The 27,755-nt window shown below is 36.1% G+C and overlaps 1 protein-coding gene across 4 annotated transcripts in view; it reads left to right on the top strand.

Moving 5' to 3' along the window:
• Positions 1-27,755, top strand: part of TDRD5 (tudor domain containing 5) — a 99,569-nt gene that overhangs the window by 36,023 nt on the left and 35,791 nt on the right. For all 4 annotated transcript variants that reach the window (XM_053909211.1, XM_019426497.2, XM_053909209.1 and 1 more), the window contains exons 7-9: positions 12,009-12,162; positions 21,061-21,269; positions 25,322-25,542. In XM_053909211.1, coding sequence (XP_053765186.1) covers positions 12,009-12,162; positions 21,061-21,269; positions 25,322-25,542 — 584 coding nt within the window. The remainder of the gene's footprint in view (positions 1-12,008; positions 12,163-21,060; positions 21,270-25,321; positions 25,543-27,755) is intronic.

The raw sequence follows: 27,755 nt of genomic DNA, 5'->3' as shown, positions 1-27,755 counted from the left end.
CCCCCCCCCATTTGTGGCATTTTGTTACAGCATCTCTGCTTATACTAATACAATATCTAAGATTTTTACCTATTTAAAAAAAATACGTATGCTCATATCGAATGAACAGATAAAATATGTTAATGGAGAAAAATGATTTTCTAGAACTGGAAATAATAGAAGTAAAAAATTCACTGTAGTATCTTAACAAATTGGAAATGGCAGAAGAAACCATCAGTGAACTTTAAGACAGATCAACAGAAATAATTCAATCTGAAGGACAGAGAAAATAAAGATAAGAAAAAAAGCAGAGTCTGAGAGACTGCTGGGAAAATACCAAGTGGTGTAACATATGTGTAATTGGTGTGGAGAGAAAGGACAAAATATTTGAAAATATGGCTGGAAATATTCCAAATTTTATGAAAAGTTTACAGATTTAAGAAGCCCAGATAATCCCACACAGTGAATACAAAGAAAACCTTACACAGGCACATTCTAGTCAAACTGCAGTAAACCAAAGATAATTAGAAAATTCTGAAAGAAGCCAGAGAAAAATGATTTTCAGAGAAAATCCTGAAAGCACCCAACAAAATGCACACGCTTGAACAATGATACAAATGATGACTGACTTCTCATTAAAAACAATAACAGCTAGAAGATAGTGGAAGTATATCTTTAAAGTGCTCAAAGGAAAAATGTTAGGCCAATATTTTGTATCCAGTGATAGTGTCTTTTTTAATGTAATTAATTTTTTCTTTTATTTATTGAGAGAGCACTCAAACAAGGGAGGGGTAGAGGGGGAGAATCTTAAGCAGGCTCCACACTCAGTGTGGAGTCTGACGTGGGGCTCTGTTTCACACCTGTAAGATCATGATCTGAGCCAAAATCAAGAGTGAGATGCTCAACTGACTGAGAGACCCAAGTGCCCATCCAATGATGATATCTTTTAAGAATGAAAGTAAAATAAAGACATTTTCAAATCAAAAAATTGAGAATAGTAAGCAGTCCTGCACTATAAGAAATTCTAAAGAACTTTCTTCAGGAGCAATGAAATGATTCTAGATTGGACTTAAATCTGCAGGAAGAATTGAAGAGCACAGGAAATGGGTATATATGAGTTTTCTTTTTATTTATTTTTTAATTTACATCCAATTTAGTTAGCATATAGTGCAACAATGATTTCAGGGTTAGTTACCCATTTAGCCCATCCCCCCTTCCACAACCCCTCTAGTAGCCCTCTGTTCTCTATATTTAAGAGTCTCTTATGTTTTGTCCCCTCCATGTTTTTATATTATTTTTGCTTCCCTTGTGTTCATCTGTTCTGTGTCTTAAAGTCTTCATATGAGTAAAGTCATATGGTATTTGTCTTTCTCTAATTTCGCTTAGCATAATAACCTCTAGTTCCATCCACATATTGTAAATGGCAAGATTTAATTCTTTTTGGTTGCCGAGTAGTACTCCGTGTGCGTGTGTGTGTGCGCGCGTGTGTGTGCGCGCGCCACATCTTCTTTATCCATTCATTCATCGGTGGACATTTGGGCTCTTTCCATACTTTGGCTATTGTTGATAGTGCTGCTACAAACATTGGGGTGCATGTGTCCCTTTGAAACAGCACACCTGTATCCCTTGGATAAATACCTGGTAGTGCAATTGCTGGGTCATAGGGTAGTTCTATTTTTAATTTTTTGAAGAACCTCCATACTATTTTCCAGAGTGGCTGCACCAGTTTGTATTCCCACCAGCAGTGTAAAAGAGATCCTCTTTCTCCACATCCTCTCCAACATCTGTTGTTGCCTGAGTTGTTAATGTTAGTTATTCTGACGGGTGTGAGGTGGTATCTCATTGTGGTTTTGATTTGTATTTCCCTGATGATGAGTGATGTGGAGCATTTTTTCATGTGTCAGTTGGCCATCTGGATGTCTTCTTTGGGGAAGTGTCTATTCATGTCTTCTGTCCATTTCTTCACTAGATTATTTGTTTTTTGGGTGTTGAGTTTGGTAAGTTCTTTATAGATTTTGGATACTAACCCTTTATCTGATGTGTTGTTTGCAAGTATTTTCTCCCATTCTGTCAGGTGCCTTTTAGTTTTGCTGATTGTTTCCTTTGCTATGCAGAAGCTTTTTATTTTGATGAGGTCCCAGTAGTTCATTTTTGCATTTGTTTCCCTTGCCTCTGGAGACGTGTTGAGTAAGAAATTGCTGCGGCTAAGATCAAAGAGGTTTTTGCCTACTTCTCAAGGATTTAAAAAAAAATTTTTTTAATGTTTGTTATTGAGAGATGGACACAAAGCATGAGTGGGGGAGGGGTGGTGTGGGGAGACACAGAATCTGAAATAGGCGCCAGGCCCTGAACTGTCAGCACAGAGCCCGACATGGGGCTCGAACTCACGGACTGTGAGATCATGACCTGAACCAAAGTCAGTCGCCTAACCAACTGAGCCACCCAGGTGCCCCTCTTCTCAAGGATTTGGTGACTTCCTGTTACATTTAGGTCTTTCATCCATTTTGAGTTTATTTTTGTGTATGGTGTAAGAAAGTTGTCCAGGTTCATTTTTCTGCATGTCGCTGTCCAGTTTTCCCAGCACCACTTGCTGAAGAGACTGTCTTTATTCCACTGAATATTCTTTACTGCCTTGTCAAAGATTAGTTGGCCATATGTTTGTGGGTCCATTTCTGGGTTCTCTGTTCCATTGGTCTGAATGTCCATTCTTGTGCCAGTACCATACTGTCTTGATGATTACAGCTTTGTAATACAGCTTGAAGTCCAGAATTGTGATGCCTCCTGCTTTGGTTTTCTTTTTCAAGATTGCTTTGGCTATTTGGGGTCTTTTCTGGTTCCATACAAATTTTAGGGCTGTTTGTTCTAACTCGGTGAAGAATGCTGGTGTTATTTTGATAGGGATTGCATTGAATATGTAGATTGCTTTGGGTAGTATTAACATTTTAACAATATTTGTTCTTATCCAGGAGCATGGAATATTTTCCATTTTTTTGTGTCGTCTTCAATTTATTTCATAAGCTTTCTATGGTTTTCAGTGTATAGATTTTTCACCTCTTTGGTTAAATTTATTCCTAGGTATTTTACGGTTTTTGGTGTATATGACTTCTTTCATCAATTAAATATATGACTGCTTAAAGCAAAAATTATTACATAATTGGGTTTGTAACATGTAGGTGCAATACATGTGAAAACTATAGCATAATGAGTGGAGTGCATGGAGCTATAGGTTTCAAGGTTCTTTATAATTTATATGAGGTTGTACAGTAGTACTGACAAGGCTCTATAAAGAAGCCATAAAAATGCAGATTTGCAGCTATAAAACCAGTAGATAAATTAAAATGGAATTATATAAAAATACTTTGTAAATCCCAAGGAAGATAGGGCTTACCGATCAGCTCTCTTGCTTGAAAGATGGTGAAGGAACAAAGTTTGAGAGGAACAGAATTCAGATGGTATCAGAAAAAATTGAAGAGAAAAGTGGTAGCTGTAAATCCAATTACATTAATCTCATAAATGTAAGTATACTAAATATTTGGTTTAATGCAATTATAAGACAGGGTGAAAAGGCAAGGTACAACTAGCTGTCATCCATAAGAAACACACTATAAATATAAAGACAGAGACTGAAAGGAAAAGATGAATAACACGTACAGGTACATGCAGTAAGCATAAAAGGACTGAATTTATTTAAAAAAATCAGATAGGGGCACCTGGCTGGCTCACTCTGTGGAAGTGTGCAACTCTTGATCTCAGGGCTGTGAGTTTGAGCCCCATGTTGAGTGTAGAGCTTACTTAAAAAATAAAATAAAATCTTTAAGAAAATCAGATAAAGCAGAGTTCAAGGCAAAGTATATTATCAGAGGGCCCTTTCATAAGGGTAAATGATCGATTTATTAGGAAGACACAACAGTTAAATGTGTGTTTACCTATTATTTTAAAATAAATGGTCCAAAAATGGACAGAGCAATTATTTCCATAAACAGATTTTTTCCCCCAGCAGTTGATGGGATAGTAAAAAAAATGAATAAGGATATAGAAAATCTGAAACACCTCTTTACCATTTTGACCTATTTTATAGAACACTAGACTCCGCAGTTGCAGAATAAACATTCTATCCAAGTATACATGGGACATTTGCCAAGATAGAACATAGAATAGAGTTAGCTATAGAATGAAGTCTTAAAAAATTTCAAAATACTGAAATCTTAGAGTATGTTCTCTTATTAAGAAGGAATTAAATTACAAATCAATAAATTAATTAAGAATTAACCCTTCAGATAATTTGGAAATTAAGTAGCGTTCTTCTAAGTAATTATTAGAGAAGAAATTACAGGGAAATTAGAAAATATTTCCAGCTGCACGGTAATGAAAATGGAACATATCATCTGTGAGATGCAGCCAAAGCAGTCGTCATATGGGAATTTATAGCTCTGAAATGCCCAGATTAGAAAAGGAGAAAGGTATAAAACCATCACTGATCTAGGGGTTTACCTTAAGAAGGCTAGAGAAAGAGGAGCAAAGTAAACTCAAAACAAGTAGGAGGAAGCTAAGGATAGAAATCAATAAATTACCAATTAAGAGAAAGTTAACAAAGCCAAATGTTGATTCAACCAAAACTGATGAACCACTGAATACTTAGGAATAAAAAGAGAGGACACAGATTGCAGTATTACGAAGGAAGAAGATTTTGCCATTATAGATAATTTAGTATTCTACAGGTACTAAAATGACAGGGAATTTATAAACTGTGCCAATCATTTGACAACTTAGATGAAATGGGCAAGTTCTACAAAAGGCAAATTGAACCTGAAGAGGAGAAATAAAATTGTCTTTATTTGCAGAAAACATGATTGTCTATGTAGACTATATTAAGGAATCCAAGAAAAAGCTACTATAATAAGTGAATTTACGGAGACCAACAGTTCATGGTTTAATATTTAAAAAATCTGTTACATTTCCTGATAAAGTAGAAAACAATTGGAAAATGAAATTTAGAAATTCCTACTTACAATAGTGTCAAATTACTTGAAGATAAGATTAAGAAACATAAAACATTTACACTGAAAACTGCTAAACATTGCTGAGAGAAATGCAAGAAGAATTTATTTTTTTAAATTTAATTTTTAAATATAATGTATTGTCAAGTTGGCTAACATACAGTTTGTACAGTTGGCTCTTGGTTTTGGGGGTAGATTCCCCTGGTTCATTGCTTACATACAATACCCAGTGCTGATCCCAACAAGCGTCCTCCTCAGTGCCCACCACCCATTTTCCCCCTCTCCCCCGCCCCCCCCCCAAATCAACCCTCAGTTCTCTGTATTTAAGAGTCTCTTATGGTTTGCCTCCTTCCCTCTCTGTTTGTAACTATTTTTCCCCCTTACCTCCTCCCCCCATGGTCTTCTGTTAAGTTTCTTGAGTTCCACATATGAGTGAAAACGTACAATATCTTTCTTTCTCTGACTGATTTCACTTAGCATAATACCTTCCAGTTCCATCCACGTTGTTGCAAATGGCATGATTTCATTCTTTCTTATTGCCAAGTAGTATTCCATTGTATATATAACCCACATCTTTTTTATCCATTCATTAGTTGATTGACATTTAGACTCCTTCCATAATTTGGCTGTTGTTGAAAGCGCTGCTGTAAACATTGGGGTACATGTGCCCCTATGAATCAGCACTCCTGTATCCTGTGGATAAATTCATGGTAGTACAATTGCTGGGTCATAGGGTAGTTCTATTTTTAATTTTTTGAGGAACCTCCATACTGTTTTCCAGAGTGGCTGCACCAGTTTGCATTCCCACCAGCAGTGCAAGAGGGTTCCCGTTTCTCCACATCCTCACCAACATCTGTTGTTTCCTGAGTTAATTTTAGCCACTCAGACTGGTGTGAGTTGGTATCTCAGTGTGGCTTTGATTTGTATTTCCCTGATAATGAGTGATGTTGACTTGAGCATCTTTTCATGTGTCTGTTTGCCATCTGGATGTCTTGTTTGGAAAAGTGTCTGTTTATGTCTTCTGCCCATTTCTTCACTGGATTATTTGTTTTTCAGGTCTTGAGTTTGGTAAGTTCTTGATAGATTTTGGGTACTAACCCTTTATCTGATACATCATTTGTAAATATCTTCTCCCATTCCATCGGTTACCTAACCAAAGATGTAAAAGATCTGTATGCTGAAAACTATAGAAAACTTATGAAGGAAATTGAAGAAGACACAAAGAAAGGGAAAAACGTTCCATGCTCATGGATTGGAAGAATATACTGTTAAAATGTCAATACTACCCAAAGCAATCTACACATTCAATGCAATCCCTGTCAAAATCGCACCAGCATTCTTCTCAAAGCTTGAACAAACAATCCTAAAATTTGTATGGAACCACAAAAGACCCTGAATAGCCAAAGTAATATTGAAAAAGAAAACCAAAGCGGGAAGCGTCACAATCCCAGACTTTAGCCTCTACTACAGAGAAGAATTTAAATAGAGAGCTGTAACGCATTTATGGCTGAGAAGTCTCAGTATTGTTATTAATTGCTAGATTCATTACATTTGCCATTATAATTCCTGCAGGCTACGTGTAAATCTTGAAAAACCCACGGATTAGTCATATATGAGTATACTTGAAGAGATCTACTCAGATGCACTCAAATGATTTTTGACAGAGGTGTCAAAGGAATTAAGTGGGGAAAGGAAAATCTGTTCAGCAAATGATTCTGGAACATCTGAATATCCATAAAGGAAAAAAATGAACCTCAGCCCCAACTTCATACTGTGTACAAAAGTTAATTTGAGATGCATCATAGACCCAAATGAAAATTTAAACACCTAGAAGAAAACACATATTCATAATCTGGGTTTGGATAAGAGTTTCTTTCTTAGGACGTAGCAATAATTGTTTAAAGGAAAATTGACAATGAGGCTTTATTAAAACTCTCTCTGGGAGAGGCACAGACTACAGACTTGGAAGAAATACTTAAAACCGTCATCTAAAAGACTTAAATCTAGAATACATAAAGAGCCTTCTGTAGCTCCATTACAGAAAGGCAGACAACTCCATTAAATTGCATAAAGATTTGAACACTTTACAGATGTAGATATGTGAGTGATTAATAGCATAAAGCACAAATGATGGTAAACTTGTATTTTTGGTACGAATATAAAATGATGCAATTACTTTGGAAAATGTTCTGTTTCTTATAAAATAATTATATATGTACCCTTTGACCCAGAATTATACTCTTAGATATTTACCCAAGAAAAATCAAAGCCTGTGCTCCCTCTCTCACGCCAAAGACTTCTATATAATATAGCAGCTTTATACTTGCTTAATAGCCCAAACTGAAAATGCTATTATTCAGCAATGGGAAAATGAATAAAGATATTATGATACATTCTTACAATGAAATACTTATTCAACATTAAGAGATAAGCTACTCCTTTGGATTCTGTGTCTCCTTCTCTCTCTGCCCCTCCCCCACTTGCACTCTGTCTCTCAAAAATGTTAAAAATTATTTTAAAAAGAGCTAAGCTACTGACACATGAACCAACATGGATGAATCTGAGAAATGCTGTGGAGCGAAATCTCACACAGTGGAGTATTATTGGATGTGTTCCATTTGAAGTGCAAAATAGCCAAAGTTAATCTGGTGAAAAAGAGTTGTTTGTCTCTGGGAAAGGGAGAACTTACTGGACTGTTGGAAATGTTCTAGATCTTGAATACTTTCACTTTTTCAAAGCTAATTTAATTGTAAGCTTAAGTTTTAAACATTTCACTGTATGTAAATTTTTACCTTAAAACGAACAGATCTTGAACTCAGCTAATTATGTACATGCTAACTTATTTTGGGGTGAAGGGCAGGTTCCTTTGAAATGTATAAAAAAATAAGATGGATTGGTAAGTGGATGTATTGATAGATGATAAAGCAAATTTAGTGGAATACTAATAATTATGGTGGTAGATGGTAGGTGGTAGATGTTCACTGTCTAACTCTTTCACCTTTTGTTGTGCTTGAAATTTTTCATAAGAAAATGCTGGAAAGAAATGAACAAAGAAAAAGATTTAAGAGAAAGTAACAGATTTTGAAAACATGCCAAGAAGAGCCAATATAGAAGTAATAAAACCAAAGAATGGAACAGAACAAATCCTGAAAACTGTAATTTGAGTGAACTTTACTGAAATGGAAGATGTGAAACTATATATTGAAAGAACACATGACATATGTGAGAATGTTGCCCAGAATGACCCACACCAAAATTACTGGACTTAAAGAACAGTCCTTTGGGCATCCAAAACAAAAAGAGCAAGTGACTTATAAGGGAGACAGAATTAGGTTATAGATATTTTCACAGTAGTGTTTTATACTAGAAGAAAAGAGTAACATATTTCATATACTCAAGGAAACAAAATGTAGGTCAAGGATTTTATAACTAGCAAAATTGACTTTGAACTATAGAAAGCCAACGAAGCTATTATCACCATGTAAGAATTTAAGAACTTGTTCTGATGAGCCCTTCTCAAGGAGTCTACCGGACAATGAACTTCAGATAACCAGAATTGTTGAGTGATACCAACAGAAGAATTAATCTGTGTTACTTATAAAACTAAGACCAAATGAGAGTTAGAAATGAGAGAATATAGTATATAATGGCTATATACTCTGACAATGTAGATAAAGAACAATTACACAAAATGGTAGAAAGAGAAGAGGTCAGCACAGGCAAAAAAGTTTGATTGCTTTTATTAATGGTATTGATGTTAGTACTGTTATTCAATTTTGAGACTGTTGTGTATTGTATAGAGCATTGAATAATTATGGAATATATGGGATTAATTATGGGATAATTTTTATTGTGTGCATAGTCTAGTTGCATATGCAGAATCTGGAATGTCTTGTCATTCCAGACTAGCAAGGAAACTTATTAATGACTAGGTTCACATCAGGATGGCTTAGGAATCCACTTGAGTTAGTTGAGGTTTCAATAATGATAATACTTGCAGTGTTTTTGAAACCCACCAAGTATGTTTAACTTTTGAGTTGCTCTGATATTAAAAACTAATTGGTTATCTTGGAGGATGATAGAGTACCAATTTATTTTCTTGAAAAAAGATTAAAAGAAGGAGCCAATCACTTATCCTTGTTTTCCAAATAATCTGGTATGACTGGGTAACCAAGCAGCAGATGAGTGGAGCATATCTCTATAAAATGTTCCAACTAAATAACAAAAAAGAATTGATACAATTTCACTCTACAATTTCTCTTAGTAAAATAGTGGATCTAGGCATTGACCAGGAATGGCTACTAACACCATCAAAAAAGAGACAGCTAGACGTTACATGCCTCTTCATAAATACAGCATCACTTACAGTCATGGAGCAGGAGTCTGACCAAGCCTTTGGATCTAGCTGTCAGTTTGCAGAAAATAGTGTTTGCACTATGAGTATGTCATCTGCAAAATCCACACAGTGAGGAAATGAAATCAGGTTAATAGGAAATATTCATATATTTGAAGGCATAAATATAAACTCTATGGAAGAAATAATATAGCTAAAATTGGAGATGGAAGAGAAATCAAGGAAAGTGGGAGTAGAAATACATCAATTCTTCCTTGCTTATGGTTGGGAGTCTATCAACCTGGAGGCATAACTAAGAAATTAGGAAAAAATATATCTGACATACCAATCGGTGGACAGAACCAACTTACTAAAACTGGTTTTCAGAATCACAAAGCAAAACTCAATTTTTCATGTACTGATAAGGAATTCTCTCTGTATTAACTGAAAGCAAAAATGGGCACAATAAATATATGTTGAAGCATGATGTGTGTTCATGTTTTGACAATTTCTAGAAAGTTGCCCAAGAAGCTGGTGATTTTGGTTTGTGCAAGAAACTGGTAATAATGGTTACCTCCAGGGAAGTGATCTCCTGGGCCACTGAGGGTTGGGAGTGGGCCAGAGACTTAGTTTTTGCTGCATGTTTTTTTGAACCTTCTAAATATCATGTATTAAAAAATTAATAAAATCCTTTCCATCCTAGTCTTGTATTTGACTGACTTGCATGTTCATAGTACTAGCTACTTACAGACAAGGTAAAGAAACCATTAAAGAGACTAATGAACATAAAAGGTAAAGAAGTCGTAATATGTAACGTGCAAAGAAGTAGAGACATAAAGGTTGTGTGGGTGGCTCAGTCAGTCAAGTGTTGGACTTTTGATTTTGGCTCAGGTCATCATGTCATGGTTTGTGAGTTCAAGCCCTCTGTCAGGCTCTGTGCTGACAGTGCAGAGCCTGCTTAGGATTCTCTCTCTCCATCTCTCTCTGCCCCTCCCCTGTGCACATACTCTCCCTCAAAATAAATAAACTTTAAAAAAAGTAGAGATACAGTGTCATTTACCATTACGTGTCCCCTGTCTTCTACCAAGCCTTTCTCTCTTGGTATTTTCATGATTGGTTATAGAGGTGATATTAATGACCGTTTAAAACCATGACTTGGCTGATGCCCATGACTTGGCCCTCATTTTTCAAGTGTTTTGGGAGAAGTCATAAAGAGTAGAGTTGGGTCTCAGCATCCATCAACAAGAAGGTATACAGCTGTCCCATCCTCTATTAGAGGTCTATTCTTTTAGAGCGTTTGCTTTCTGTGTTTCTATTGATTTTTCCCTAAGGTTATTAAGTCAGAGAAAGTTTATTTCCTGCTCGAAGTTGGAGGAACAGAAAAAGAACTATGAATAGCTCAACTGCTTTACCTTGGTTAGGGAGACAAAAGTTTGACAATTTGAACATTTTTTTTCTCTTTAGAGGGAGCCTGAGAATAGGGGGGGGAGAGGGAGAGGCAGAGGGAGGGTGTGCAGTACCCTGTGTGGTGCGCAAACTCACGAACCATGAGATCATTATCTGAGCTGAAATCAAGAGTCAGTTGCTCAATTGACTGAGCCACCCAGATGCTCCAAGAATTTGAACAATTTAATAGGAGGTCTTACTAAAAAGGGCAAACTTCCAATTCACTGTCCAGTTTAAACCAAACATATTTAGTATATACCCTGTATATACATTTTTTTATTTGGTGTAATTTTTTCCTAAGGCAAGAGAAACAATATTGTGGGTGATACACTGATACCTGCTTATTCATCTCAGCTTCTAGGGTGAAATCCTAGAATTTTAAGGAAATATTTTAAAATCATATTACTTTATTGCATGTTGAAAATGGTAGTGAATACTTTCAAAACTGAGAAATACCAAGTTTTATTATGACTTTTGTATTTTGTGTACCCCCTTTATTCTTTTGCTTTATAATTAGACATTGTTAAGAACAAGAGGTAAAAGTACCCTGATTTTCACTTCATTGTACCACATACTATATTTATTTATAAAGCTTATTTATTTATTTTGAGAGAGACAGAGAGCAAGTGGAGGAAGGGAAGAGGGAGAGAGAGAATCCCAAGCAGGCTTCACACTGTCAGTGCAGAGCCCAACATGGGGCTCAAACTCATGAAACTGTTAGATCATGACCTGAGCTGTAATCAGGATTTAGAGGCTTAATTGACAGAGCCACCCAGGTGCCCCACCATATACTTTAAAAGGAAGTTGAAACTGGCCTGGAAGCTTTATGTTGTAGGTCTCTAGGTTTGGATTATACCTATATGGAAACAAGCCTTTACTGTAATACCTGAGATTGCTGACCCTTACAAATTTAGTTTGACTAAACCAAAATTATTTAAAAAAAATTTTTTTTCTTAATGTTTTTATTTATTTTTGAGACAGAGCATGAGCAGGGGAGGGGCAGAGAGAGAGGGAGACAGAATCCGAAGCAGGCTCCAGGCTCTGAGCCATCAGCACAGACCCCGATGCGGGGCTCGAACTCACAGACTGTGAGATCATGACCTGAGCCGAAGTCGGATGCTCAACCGACTGAGCCACCCAGGTGCCCCTGACTAAAACAAAATTAAGACATTGTTTTAATCTGTGTATGTATCTGTATATATTGTATTACATTTATCTAATGTTTTATGTTATTTTTGTTTCTTTTGTGACAGATAATCTTTAAAGAGCAACTTTCACCAAAAAAATTGGGCTTCTTAAATGTGACAGAACTCGTTGGAGCTCTTGGTGACATTCTGCGTGTTGAGTTCAGGGAAGGAGAACAAGACTTACTGGTGTTTGATGCTGATATGAAGCCACTCCCACCTGGTGAGTTGAATCACAATATGATGCAAACCTGATTTTTTCTTTTTAAGTTGAAGTATAGTTAACATCCATTTATATTAGTTTTAGGGGTACAACATAGTGTTTTGACAATTTCATACATTTTGCTGTGCTCACCATGATGAGTGTAGTTACCATCTGTCACTATACAATATTATCACAGTATTATTGGCTATATTCCCTATGCTGTATATTTCATTTCTGTGACTTATTTATTTTATAACTGGAGGTTTGTACCTCTTAATACCCATCACCCGTTTTGCTCCTCCCCTGTTATCCTCCCCTCTGGCAACTACCAGTTCTCTGTATTTATGATTCTGTTTCCATTTTTGTTTGTTTTGCTGTTTAGATTCCACATATAAATGAAATCATGCAGTATTTGTCTTTCTCTGTCTGACTTGTTTTACTTAGCCTAATATCCTCTAGGTTCATCCCTGTTGTCACAAATGGCAAGATTCCGTTCTTTTTATAGCTGAGTAATATTCCATTGTATATATACTACATCTTTATCCATTCATCTATCGATGGACACTTAGGTTGCTTACATAACTTGGCAATTGTAAATAATACTGCAGTAAAGATAGGGTTGCATATGTCTTTTTAAAAAAATTTTTTTTTAACGTTTGTTCATCTTTGAGAGACAGAGAGAGACAGAGCATGAACGGGGGGAGGGGCAGAGAGAGAGGGAGACACAGAATCCAAAGCAGGCTTCAGGCTCTGAGCTGTCAGCACAGAGCCCGATATGGGGCTCGAACTCACAAACCACGAGATCATGACTTGAGCCGAAGTCGGAGGCTCAACTGACTGAGCCACCCACGTGCCCCGCATACATCTTTTTAAATTAGTGTTTTCATTTTGGGGGGCGGGGGGCAAATAACCCAGTAGTGGAATACTGGATCATATGTTATTTTTATTTTTCATTTTTTTAAGGTAACTTTACAGTGTTTTCACAGTGGTTGCACCAATTTACATTCCCACCAACAGTGCACAAGGGTTCTCTCTTCTCCACATCCTTGCCAACACTTGTCTATTTCTTGTCTTGATATTAGCCATTCATATAAGGTGATTTCTTACTGTGGTTTTGGTTTTGCATTTCTCTGATGATTACTGACGGTCAGCATCTTTTTGTGTGTCTGTTGGCTACCTGTATGTTGCCTTTGGAAAAATGTCTATTAAGATCTTCTGCCCATTTTTTTTGGATTCTTTGTGTTTTCTTGGTATTGGATTGTAGAAGTTCTCTATGTATTTTGGGTATGAATCCCTTATTGGATATATCATTTGCAAATATATTCTCCCATCCAGGAGATTGCCTTATTGTTTTGCTGATAGTTTCCTTTGTTATGCAAAAGGTTTTTAGTTTGATGTAGTCCCAATATTTCATTTGTGCTTTTGTTTCCCTTGTCTGAGGAAACATATTCATAAATACATTGCTAAGGCTGATGTCCAAGAGATTACTGCGTATGTTTTCTTTGAGGAGCTTTATGGCTTCAGGTCTCATATTTAGGTGTTTAATCTGTCTTGAGTTTATTTTTGTGTTTGGTATAAGTGGTCCATTTTCATTCTTTTGCACGAAGAGACTGTCTTTTCCCCATTGTATATTGTTACCTCCTTTGTCATAGGTTAATTGACCACGTAAGCATGGGTTTATTTCTAGGCTCTCTCTTCTATTGCTCTGTGTGTCTGTTTTTGTGCCAGTACCATACTCTTGATTACCATAGCTTTGTAGTATGTCTTGAAAGCTGGGATTGTGATACCTCTGGGTTTGTTCTTTTTCAAGATTGCTTTGGCTATTTAGAGTCTTTTGTGGTTCTGCATAAATTTTAGAATTGTTTGTTTAGTTCTGTGAAAAGTCCTATTGGTATTTTGATGAGAATTGGATTGAATTTGTCGATTGCTTTGGTAGTATGGAAATTTTAACAATATTGGTTCTTCTAATTCATGAGGATGGTATATCTTTTCATTTGTGTCATCTTCATTTTCTTTCATCAGTGTTTTATAGTTTTCACAGTACAGAACTTTCACTTGGTTAAATTTATTCCAAGGTATTCTGTTCTTTTTGGTGTAGTTGTAAATGGGACCATTTTCTTAATTTGTTTCAGCTTGCTTCATTATGGTATAGAAATGCAACAGATTTCTGTATATTAATTTTGTATCCTGCAACTTTACTGAATTCATTTATTCTAATAGATTTTTGGTGGAGTTTTAAAGGTGTTGTATATATAGTATCATGTCATCTGTGAGTAGAGACAGTTATATTTCTTCATAATCAATTTGGATGCCTTTTTCTTTTCTGATTGCCGTAGCTGGGACTTCCAGTACTATGTTAAATAAAAATGGCAAGAGTAGACATTCTTCTTTTGTTCCTGAGAAGAAGTCTTTCAGTTTTTCACCATTGATTTTGATGTTAGCTGTGGGTTTGTCATATATGGCCTTTATTATATTGAATTATGTCCCTCTGTATACACTTTGTTGAGAATTTATCATGAACAGATGTCAGATTTTGTCAAATGCTTTTTCTGCATCTGTTGAGATGACCATATGGTTTTTATCTCTTCATTTTGTTAATGTGATATATAAAGTTGATTGATTTGTGGATATTGAAATACTCTTCCGTTCCTGGAGTAAATCCCACCACTTGATGGTGGTGAATGATGCTTTTAATATATTGTTGAATTTGGTTTGCTAATATTTTGTTGAGGATTTTTGCATTGTATGTTCATCAGGGATATTAACCTGTAGTTTTCTCACTCTCCCCCCCTCCCCCACACACACTTTCTGTCTGTCTGTCTGTCTTTCTTTTTTGTAATGTCTTTGGTTTTGGTTTCAGAGCAATGCTTGCTCATTGAATGAATATGGAAGCTCTCCTTCCTCTTTTATTTTTGGCACAGTTCGAAAGAGTGGCTGTTAATTATTTAAATGTTTGGTAGACTTCACCTGTGAAGCCATCCAGTCCTGGATTTTCATTTGTTGGGAGTTTTTTGATTACCTATTCAATTCTGTTACTAATAATTGGTCTGTTGATATATTCTGTTTCTTTCTGATTTAGTTAATTCATCCATTTCTTCTAATTGGTTGTCCATTGGTTGTCCAATTTGTTGGTATATAATTTTTTTGTAGTGTTCTCTTATAATCCTTTGTATTTCTGTGATGTTGGTTGTTTTGTGTTTCATTCTGATGTTATTTGTTTGAAACCTCTTTTTTTCCCTTGGTGAATCTGGCTAAAGATTTATCAATTTTGTTTCTCTTTTCAAAGAACCAGCTCTTGGTTTCATTGTTATTATTTTTTTTAATGTTCATTTATTTTTGAGACAGAAAGAGAGCATGAACGGGGAGGGTCAGAGAGAGAGGGAGACACAGAATCTGAAACACGCTCCAGGCTCTGAGCTGTCAGCACAGAGCCCGACGCGGGGCTTGAACTCACAAACCGTGAGATCATGACCTGAGCCAAAGTCAGAGACTTAACCGACTGAGCCACCCAGGCCCTCCTTGCTTTCATTATTCATCTACTCTGTTACTTTTTAGGCTCCATTTCATTTATTTCTGTTTTCATCTTCATTATTTCCTTCCTCTTACTAACTTTGGGCATTGTTTATTCTTTTCCTAGTTCCTTAAGATGTAAGAATAATTGTTTACTTGAAATTTTTCTTGTTTCTTGGGATAGGGCCGTATCCCTATAAACTTCCCTCTTAAAGCTGCTTTTGCTACATCCCAAAGATTTTGGACCATTATATTTTCATTTTCTTTAAAAAAAAATTTTTTTTTTTAACGTTTATTCATTTTTGAGACCGAGAGAGACAGAGCATGAATGGGGGAAGGTCAGAGAGAGAGGGAGACACAGAATCTGAATCAGGCTCCAGGCTCTGAGCTGTCAGCACAGAACCCGATGTGGGGCTCAAACTCACGGACCGCGAGATCCTGACCTGAGCCGAAGTTGGACGCCCAACCGACTGAGCCACCCAGGGGCCCCATTATATTTTAATTTTCATTTGTCTTTGTTTTTTTTTTTTTTTTTATTTCCTATTTAATTACTTCATTGATTTTTTTGGTTAATAGCATGTTGTTTGGCCTCCATGTTTTGGTGTTTTTTGCAGTCTTGCTAGTAGTTGATTTCCAGTTTCATACTGTTGTGTTTGGAAAAGATGCTTTATATGATTTCAGTTTTCTTAAATTTATTGAGTCTTGTTGTGTGGCTTAACGTGACATAGAGAAGGAAAAAACTTGAAAAGAATGTATATTCTGTTTTTGGATGGAATGTTCTGTATATATTGTCTATCTGGTTTAATGTGTTGTTCAAAGCCATTGCTTTCTTATTGATTTTGTGTTTGAATGATCTGATCATTGATGTAAGTGAGCTGGTAAAGTCCCCTACTATTACTGTGTTAATATCAGTTTCTCCCTTTGTGTCTTTTCATATTTGCTTAATGTATTTAGGTGCTCCTGTGTTGGGTGTGTAGATACTTACAATGGCTCTGTTTTCTTGTTGGATTGATCTTTTTAACATTATACACTGCCCTTATTTGTCTCATTACAGTCTTTATTTTAAAGTCCATTTTATCTGATGTATTGCTACACTGGCTTTAAAAAAATTTTTTTTTTTTTGCTTCCATTTGCATGGTATAAGTTTTTCCAGGTCTTCACTTTCAGTCTGCATGTCTTTAGGCTTGGAGTGAGTCTCTTATGGGCAGCTATAGATGTCTTTTTTTTTTTTTTTTTTTTTTTAATCCATTCAGTCACCCTTGTCTTTTGATTGGAGCAGTTAGTGCATTTACATTTAAAGTAATTATTGGTTAAGTATGTACTTACTGCCATTTTGTTTTTGTTTTCTGGTTGTTTTTATAGTTTTCTGTTTTTCTTCTCTATCTCTCCTTGTGATGACCTCCTTCAGTGTTATGCTTGGATTCCTTTCTCCTTATTTTTTGTGTATCTGGTAGAGGTTTTTGTTTAGTGATTACCATGAGGCTCATATATAACATCCTGTGTATGTAGCAGTCTATTTTATATTTTTAGTTGATGGTAAGTTTGAACACATTCTAAAAATAGACATTTTTGTTTTGTGTGTATCATATTTTGTATCTTTTTATTTCATGAGGCCCTTAACTAATTTTTTAGATAACATCGATTTTACTACTTCTGTCTTTTAACGTTCATACTAGTTTTATAAGAGATTGATTTACTACTCTCTGTTTGCTTTTACTTGTGAACTTTTTTCTTTTTATAATTTTCTTCTAATTATGGTCTTTTCCTTTCCACTTAAAGAAGTCTCTTTAACATTGCTTGTAAGTCTGTTTTGGTGATGATGAACTTTTGTTTGCTGGGAAACTAGTTCTTATTAAATTCTGAATGATAACCTTGGTGGGCAGAATATTTTTTGTTACTGTTTTCTTTTCCTTTCATCAGTTTGAATATACCATGCAATTCCCATCAGAGCTGATACTCCTACGGGGCTTCCCTTGTACATGACTTGTTGCTTTTCTTTTGCTACTTTTTAGATTTTCTCTTTATCTTTAATTTTTGACATTTTAACTAATGTGGACTTCTTTGCGTCCTTGTTTGGGGTTCTCTGTGATTCCTGGACTTGGATGTCTGTTTTCTTCTCCAGGTCAAGGAAGTTTTCAGCTATTATTTTTTCAAGTTATTTTTCTGTGCGCCTGTGTGTGTGCTGTCTCTCTCTCTGTCTCTCTGTCTCTCTCTCTCTCTCTGTCTCTCTCTCTCTCTCTTTGGGACCCCTATAATATGAATGTTAGAATGCTGGATATTGTCCAAGAGATCTCTTAAACTTATCTGAGTTCTCTTAAACTTATCCTCATTTGAAAACACATTTTTCTGTTTAGTGTGGGTGCTTTCTATTACTGTTTTCCATATCACTGATCCATTCTTCTGCATCCTCTGATATGCTGTTGATTCCCTCTAGAGTAATTTGCATTTCATTTACTGTATTCTTCAGCTCTGATTGGCTCTTTTTTATATTATCTGTTTGTTGAAGTTTCACTGAGTTTATGCACTCTTCTCTGAAGTCAGGTGAGCATCTTTATGATCATTATCTTGAATTTATAAGATAGTTTGCTTATCTCCATTTTGTTGAGTTCTTTTTTGAGGTTTTGTCTTGTTCTTTGATTTGAAGTATGTTATTCTGTTTCATTTTATTTGACGCTCTGTGTTTTCCTATGAATTAGGTGGAATAACTACTCCTAGACTTGAAGGAATTGCCTTATGCAGAACATCCTCTATGTACACTGTGTGTGTGTGGCAGCTTTGGCTGGCTGGCTTAATCTTTAGCAGGTACAGGCTGGGTGTCCCAAGGCACTTTGTGCTGGGACTACCCTGGTGGTATGGCCGGAGCTGAAGCAGGTACACACCAGGGGATCCTGGTGCTCTTCATACTGGAGGGACAGTTGGAGCTGAAATGAGTGTGGGTTGGGAGTTCCCAGAGTGCTCTGCATAGTGGGTGCCCCGGTGAGTTGTCTGTAGCTGAAGTGGGTATGGGCCTGGAGTATGCTGGGAGATGCTAACCTGATTTTTAATTGTCTTTGTAAGGACAAGGAAATAAAGCATGATTATGTAATATTCTTTATTGTAAGCATATGAACCAGACAGACTACACATTAGCCTTGGAAACATTTTGTATATGATGACCTTTCTGGTGATACTTATTGTAATAAGGCTAATCGGTATTATTAATAAAGACCATCTATCTGACTTTTTAAAATATACTTTCTTCATTATCCAGATTTTTGTATAACTTTGAGGAAACCAGTTTTCTGAAACAGTGATCTGATGGGGAAGTGCTAGATCAGTGGTTGTTAACTCTGGCTGTGTATCAGAGAGCTTTTTAGAAATACAAGGACATTTTTGGTAAATGGGTGTGCATTGGAACCTAGCACATGTATTTGTTTTTTAAACAAACTTTTTCAAACCTAATCCTAAAAATTATCTTAGGTTTACAGAAAAGTTGCAAAGATATTATAGATTCTCTTGTGCCTTTCATCCATCTAATATTAACATCTTACATTACTATGATACATTTATCAAAACTAAGAAATTAATTCTGATATACTGTTATTAGCTAAACTGTAGATTTTATTTAGGTTTTACCAGCTTTCTCACAATTGTTCTTTTTCTGTTTCTGGATCCACTCCAGGATACCACACTGCATTTAAGGCACTTGATTTTTGTTTTTTGGGTTTTTCTTTTGAAATTTTTATTGAGAGTATTGTAGGCTTATATACCGTTAAAAACTAATACAGGGAGGTTCCATGTATTCTTTATTTTGTTCCTTCAGTGGTAACATGTTGCCAAATTATAGTAGTGTAAGGTACAGTTGACTCTTAAATAACATGGGTTTGAGTTGCATAGGTCCACTTATATGTGGATTTTTTATGGTAAAATCAGTATAATATTGTAAATGTAATTTCTCTTCCTTATGGTTTTCTTAACATTTTCTTTTCTCTGGCTTACTTTATTCTAAGAATGGGCATTGAGGAGGGCACCTGTTGGGATGAGCACTGGGTGTTGTATGGAAACCAATTTGAAAATAAATTTCATATTAAAAAAATAAACTAATGGAGGGAAAAAAGAATACAGTATATAATACATACATAAAATATATGTTAATCAACTATTTATATTATCAGTAAGGCTTCTGGTCAGCAGTAGGCTCTAGTAGTTAAATTTTGGGGGAATCAAAAGTTATATGCAGATTTTTTACTGCATTGGGGGTTGATGCCCCTAAATGCTGCAGTGTTCAGGGTCAACTGTCCTTGTATTTTTATAAGCTTCTAAAAGTGGTTTTGATGGATAGCAACTTTTTTCCAGAATATCAATGTATCTTTGATACATACATACCCACTTTGTTGATTTTTCTGATTAAAATAACATGAGTTATAAATAATGTATAAATAACTCATGTTATTTTAATAAGTTGAAAGTGAATATTTCCCATCATTTTACTTCCCTGAAAAAATCTGTTAGAATTTTTATTGGTCTTTGAGATTTTTTTCAATGAATATGTAAGCATACGTAGATTTTTTAAAAAATTATAAAAGCAATATTTGTTTAAAAATTCCAGTAAGGTAGATTGGTAACTAGTAATTGTTTTAATAGGTCTTTTTCTGGACCTCTTGTATAATACCATAGTTATTTATTACATGTAGAATTTTCTTGCATAAGATAGTGTTCTGTATATATATATATAAGTTCTTTTTATGCTTCGTATGTTATGGATGTTTTTTTCATATCAGCATATGTAAGTTTATTTCATCCTTTTTAACTACATATAATTCTTTTATGTGACTGTATTATAATTGATTTAGTCTCCTGTTGACAGACATATAGAGTGTATTTATTTTTTGTCATTATAAAAGATACAGTGATAAACATTCTTGTACCTCCATCTTTGTGCACTTACTAGTTTTTCTGTAGGAGCCACTATGGTTTTAGGTCTATCTGGGTCTGTTTTAAGGTGTCAGTCTCTTAAAATCATCATACACATGTAAATTTGAACACAATATGTGATTGATTTGGTAATCCCCTAAAAATTAAGGCATTATATTATGGGATATTCAGTAGTCACATTAATACATTAAGTAACTATGCATATTCACTGCAAAAGTTGAGCAGGAAGTAAATTGAAATCAGGATATTGAAAAATAAAACCTTTAACCAAAGTTCAAGAAACTTGCCCTTTCCCTGCCACTGTAAGTAATTTAAGATTTGTTCCCATCTAGAACTTCCTTTCGTTTCTCCATACTGAAAGGTCTATAAAGTTAGGTTCGTATCTCTCATTTGTCGTTATTTGCCCAGTGCCTGGGCCATAGAATGTGCTTTGTAACAGTTAGACAAATTACTATAATGGCTATCCACAGACTACTCTGTTGATTTTTTCAGATGAACCCATTTCATCAGTCAAAAATTCATGTTTAGTTCAAACAGATAAGAAAATAGAAGTCAAAGCTTGTGTCTCCAGTCCCCCTAGAAATTCACTGTCTACTGCTGCTATCAAGGAGACTGCCTGGGATTGTCTTCCTAAAAACCCTAAAGAGCCAGAAAAGAAGATTTGCAAAAAGCCTAATCTGGTGGTAAAGCCTTTACAGCTGGTGAGTAGGTGTAAAGACTTTGTACACTGGAGATCAGCATTATGGAAAGTAACTAAATGAATATTTCTTTTTTTAATGTTTTATTTATTTTTGAGAAAGAGAGAAAGTGGGGGAGGGGCAGAAAGAGAGGACCGAGGATCTGAAGTGGGCTCTGTGCTGACAGCAAAGAGCCTAATGTGGGGCTTGAACTCACTAACCATGAGATCATGACCTGAGCTGAAGTTAGACACTTAAGTGACTGAGCCACACAGGTGCCCCTAAATGAGTATTTCCTTACATCAAAATTCTATTCAGGAAAATCTTGTTTCTAGATGCATGATTTTTTAGAAGAGAGCAGAGTTTTGGTCTGAAATCACCTTATACAGCATTTATTCTTGTTTTCAATCTTTTGTATAACTAACTTTCAACTCTCATTTTAAAGTTTTCAGATGGGTTTGAAGATTTGCCAGTTTTCTCAGGATGATAAAGCCAATGGTCTGTCCATGTTTTTGAAAATGTGGGCTGGAAAACCCTTAAGGGCTTCAGAGGGAAGATTTGAGGAGCTTTGTTTTAGCTATATGTCTCAATAATTGCTGCAAATTGCCCCTGCTCGTGTGCTCAATTATAGGGTGTATTTATTTTTTCTTTTTCATTACGTTTCCACACACAATTTTCCTTTTTTGTGTTCTCATCTTCTGTTATTTATTTTGTTGTTATTAAGGAATTAATTGCTTACACTTCTTTTCTTCTATCGTCTGTAACTGGCTTCTTTCATGGAAGGAAAACATTTTGTTTCAAGAGACTGCTACATATTTTCTAGAGGGTGAGAGAAAAGTCTAAAGGAAAATAATAGATTTTAGAATGAAAATGTTTGAGAAACCCTATTTAAAACAATTTTTGGGGGGGGAATGCAAGCTGGTGCAGCCACCTTGGAAAGCAGTATGAAGGGTCCTCAAAAAACTAAAAATAGAACTACCCTATGACCCAGCAATTGCCCTACTAGGTATTTATCCAAGGGATACAGATATGCTGTTTCGAAGGGACACATGCACCCCAATGTTTACAGCAGCACTATCAACAATAGCCAAAGCATGGAAAGAGCCCAAGTGTCCATTGATGGATGAACGGATAAAGAAGACATGGTGTGTGTGTGTGTGTATATATATATATATATACACACACACACACACACACACACACACACACACACACACACAATGGAGTATTACTCTGCAATCAAAAACAGTGAGATCTTGCCATTTGCAACTACGTGGATGGAACTGGAGGATGTTATGCCAAGTGAAATTAGAGAAAGACAAAAATCTTATGACTTCACTCATATGAGGACTTTAAGAGACAAAACAGATGAACATAAGGGAAGGGAAACAATATAAAAACAGGGAGGGAGACAAAACAGAAGAGACTCAAATATGGAGAACAAACTGAGGGTTATGTGAGGGGTTGTGGGAGGGGGGGATGGGTTAATTGGTAAGGGGCACTAAGGAATCTACTCCTGAAATCATTGTTGCACTATATGCTAACTAATTTGGATGTAAATTTTAAAAAATAAAATTAAAAAATATAAAAATAATTTTTTTTTTTTAAGTTTTTGAGAGAAAGTGCAGGTGAGCATGTGAATGGGGGAGGATCAGAGAGAGCAAGGGAGGGAGAATCCCAAGCAGCTTCCACGCTCAGGTCTGAGCCCAATGTGGGCCTCCATCCCACAGCTGTGAGATCATGACCTGAGCCGAAATGAAGACTTGGACACTCAACCTCCTGAGCCACCTAGGTGCCCTGAGAAACTTGTTGATTGGAAGATTAGTGTGAAATTTATTCTTTAAAGTTACCTTTGTTGGTAGGGTTGGGTAGGAAGACTGTCTTCGTTTAGCCTGAATATTTAAAGTACCATATTTTCAATTTTGAATGGGGCAGTTGTATAACATACTTTTGACTCTTAATTTCATAAGGCAGTTTTCATATATTAATGTAGGTAAGGATCACCTAGGGAATTTTTTTTTAATTTAATTTTTTAAATTTACATCCAAGTTAGTTAGCATATAGTGCAACAGTGATTTCAGGGGTAGATTCTTTAATGCCCCTTACCCATTTTGCCCATCCCCTCTCCCATAATCCCTCCAGTAACCCTCTGTTCTCTTTATTTAAGAGTCTCTTATGTTTTGTCTCCTCCATGTTTTTATATTATTTTTGCTTCCCTTCCCTTGTGTTCATCTGTTCTGTGTCTTAAAGTCCTCCTATGAGTAAAGTCATATGGTATTTGTCTTTCTCTGACTAATTTCACTTAGCATAATAACCTCTAGTTCCATCCACATATTGTAAATGGCAAGATTTAATTCTTTTTGGTTGCCGAGTAGTACTCCGTGTGTGTGTGTGTGTGTGTGTGTGTGTGTGTGTGTGTGTGTGTGTGTTTGTATACCACATCTTCTTCATCCATTCATTCATCGGTGGACATTTGGGCTCTTTCCATGCTTTGGCTATTGTTGATAGTGCTGCTACAAACATTGGGGTGCATGTGTCCCTTTGAAACAGCATACCTGTATCCCTTGGATAAATACCTAGTAGGGCAATTGCTGGGTCATAGGATAGTTCTAGTTTTACTTTTTTGAAGAACCTCCATACTGTTTTCCAGAATGGCTGCACCAGTTTGTATTCGCACCAGCAGTGCAGAAGAGATCCTTTCTCCACATCCTCTCCAACATCTATTGTTGCCTGAGTTGTTAATGTTAGCCATTCTGACTGGTGTGAGGTCTCATTGTGGTTTTGATTTGTATTTCCCTTATGATGAGTGATGTGGAGCATTTTTTCATGTGTCAGTCGGCCATCTGGATGTCTTCTTTGGGGAAGTGTCTATTCGTGTCTTCTGCCCATTTCTTCACTTGATTATTTGTTTTCTTGGGTGTTGAGTTTGATAAGTTCTTTATAGATTTTGGATACTAACCCTTTATCTGATGTGTTGTTTGCAAGTGTCTTCTCCTGTTCTGTAGGTTGCCTTTTAGTTTTGCTGATTGTTTCCTTTGCTGTGCAGAAGCTTTTTATTTTGATGAGGTCCCAGTAGTTCATTTTTGCTTTTGTTTCCCTTGCCTCTGGAGACGTGTTGAGTAACAAGTTGCTGTGGCCAAGATCAAAGAGGTTTTTGCCTGCTTTCTCTTCAAGGATTTTGATGGCTTCCTGTCTTACATTTTGGTCTTTCATCCATTTTGAGTTTATTTTCGTGCATGGTGTAAGAAAGTTGTCCAGGTTCATTCTTCTGCATATCGCTGTCCAGTTTTCCCAGCACCACTTGCTGAAGAGACTGTCTTTATTCCATTGGATATTCTTTCTCCTTTGTCAAAGATTAGTTGGCCATATGTTTGTGGATCCATTTCTGGGTTCCCTGTTCTGTTCTAATGATCTGAGTGTCTGTTTTTGTGCCAATACCATACTGTTTTGATGATAGGGAATTTTGTTTTTTTAAGTTTCGAGATAGCACTAGCTGGGGAGAGGGACAGAGGGAGAGAGAGAGAAATCTCAGGCAGGCTCCACGCTCAACATGAGACTCAATGTCATAAACCATGAGATATGACCTGGGCCGAAATCTGGGGTCAGACACTCAACTGACTGAGCCACCCAGTACCCTCTAGGGAATTTTTTTTTTTAATTATTTTTTTTTTAACATTTATTTTTGAGACAGAGAGAGACAGAGCATGAACGGGGGAGGGTCAGAGAGAGGGAGACACAGAATGTGAAACAGGCTCCAGGCTCTGAGCTGTCAGCACAGAGCCCGACGCGGGGCTCGAACTCACGGACCACGAGATCATGACCTGAGCCGAAGTCGGCCGCTTAACCGACTGAACCACCCAGGCGCCCCTCTAGGGAATTTTTTTAATACATAATTATGGGTCCCACTTCTAGGTATTCTGAATTAGTAAGTCTGGAATAAGCCTAAGAAGCTTTGTTTTTATAATTTCCCAGGTGATTCTGATAAAGATGACTCATGAAATATACTTAGGGAAATGTCATCATAGAGTTTGAAATTTCACCCAAAGTTTTCTTTTATTTCTTTTTTTAACTTGTAGCAAGTGGAAGTTAACAAGTCACAGCTCAGCCTGGCAATTGCAAACCATGATATCCCACCAGATGCTGTACGGGACAAGAAATTATGCAGACTGCCACCATTAGATACCAGTACCCTTGTGGGGGTCTTTGTGGAGTATATCATCTCTCCTAGTCAATTCTACATCCGAATCTATAGCAGGGATTCATCAGAGTTACTTGAAGACATGATGATTGAAATGCGGTAGGAATCTGTTGTTTTCAATGTATTTTTCATGTTATCTCATTCTAAATCAGTGCTTGTCAGCATTTTGGTTTTAGAGCTTTTAGCAGTTAAGGACTTGAGAGCTTTTGTTTACTGATATTTATCTTAGAAATTAAAACTGCAGCATGTAAAAAAAATTTGTTTAAAAAAACAGTAAGTCCATTTGTGTGGATATAAATGACATATTTCTATGAACAGTAACTACTTTCTGGAAATTAGAATAGTGACATTATTTTACATTTTTGCTGATCTCTTTATTATCTGTCTTAATAGGGGAAAGCTTGATTTTAATGTCTGCTTTCATCTTTAATGTCTTGAGCTTCATTGTTTTGATTGTAGTGTATGAAAACATCTGGTCACACAGATGCATAGTTGTGAAGAGGAGTATTTTCTTTCTTTTGCCGAAAAAACCTATTTTTATTTTAGAGAGCATGTGAGTGGGGGTGAAGGGCAGAGGGGGAGAGAGAGAATCTTGAGAATCTTGAGAGAGAATCTTGAGCTCAGCATGGAGCCTGATGTGGGATTTAATCTCACAACCCTGGGATCATGACCCGAGCCAAAATGAAAAGTTGGATGCTCAACCGACTGAGCCACCCAGGCACCCCTCTTTTCAGATTTTTATTTTAATTTTAGTTAGTTAAACATACAGTGTAATATTGGTTTCAGGAGTAGAATTCACTGATTCATCACTTACGTACAATACCCAGTGCTCATCACAAGTGCCCTCCTTAATACCCATCCCCCATCTAGCCCATCCCCCACCCATTTCCCTCCATTAACCCTCAGTTTGTTCTCTGTATTGAAGAGTCTTGTGGTTTCTCTCTGTTTTTCTTCCTTCCCATGTGATCATCTGTTTCTTAAATTCCATATATGAGTGAAATCATATGGTGTTTGTCTTTCTGTGAGTGTCTTATTTTGTTTAGTGTAATACATTTTTGCTCCACCCACATTATTGAAAATGGCAAGATTTCATTCTTTTTGATGGATGAACGATATTCCATTGCATATATATATTCTATGCATATATATACCACATCTTCTTTATCCACTCATCAGTCAGTGGACATTTGGGCTCTCTCCATAGTTTGGCTATTGTTAATAATGCTGCTATAAACGTCAGAGTGCATATACTTCCTTGAATCTGTATTTTTGTATCCTTTGGGTAAATACCTAGTAGTGCAAGTTCTGGATCATAAGGTAGTTCTATTTTTAACTTTCTGAGGAACCTCCATACTGTTTTCCAAAGTGACTGGACCAGTTTGCATTCCCACCTACACTGCAAGACGGTTCCCCTTTGTCCTCATGGGAAAAGGAGTTATTTTAGTAGCCTTTTCAGAAATTTGTGAATAATCTTTGATATTTAAGGAAATTTGTGAACATTCCAAAATTTGACAAGTGGTAGTTTCTTAAAGATTGTTTGCAATGTGGAATTTGAACTTTTCATACACTGCTGTTAAAATTCATTGGTCTTCCTTTGTACTTTGAACAGATTCAGGTTTGGTTATGCTGTTTCAGGTTCCAGTGCAAAATTAAAATGCAAGTCTCCAAGTTGTAAAATTATTAAGTATTTCAAGACAGCAATAGCAGAACATTAAAGCAAGCATAAGGCACTCAGTGTAACCAGCCCTGAAAGCATCTTTTACCTTCATGTATAATTTCAAAACATCATGCATTGGAAAATACTGGTTCACTGAGTTATGTAGGTCTTCCAAATGTTGACACATTTCATCACATAGTATAAAAAATCACATTCTTTAATATCACCACTGATCTCAAAGTGTTACGTATTAGGAAGCTGTCAAACTCGTAGTGGATGCAACATTTCCAGAATCTAAATTTTCACTCGGAAGTCTTGAATTTTAACATTGATGACAAATACTGTCAGTGTTTTTCTTGAAGTGACGGGCTCACTTCATTTTTGAGAAAATGTGCATCAGATACTCAAGTCTGAATAAACATAGTTTGATAGTAGTCATTTCAAGCAAAAATGATGTTCCATGAAAAAAATGTCTAGTTCCTCTTCCAAGTAAAAATGTTCCACAAAACAGCTAGTTCAGTTCTCAGATGCATAATTGCTTTTCTTAAGACAACTTGAGAAGTGTTTTATGTGTCTATTACTTCCTTTTTTGTCACATAGAATATTGAAAAGATGGTCACTCAGTGGTTGAGATTTAATATACTTAATTTTTATT

Source organism: Panthera pardus, unplaced genomic scaffold, assembly GCF_024362965.1.
Source record: "Panthera pardus isolate Hobbes unplaced genomic scaffold, ASM2436296v1 HiC_scaffold_21, whole genome shotgun sequence".
Taxonomy (NCBI): Eukaryota; Metazoa; Chordata; class Mammalia; order Carnivora; family Felidae; genus Panthera; species Panthera pardus.
This window is presented reverse-complemented; position numbering and strand designations above follow the sequence as displayed.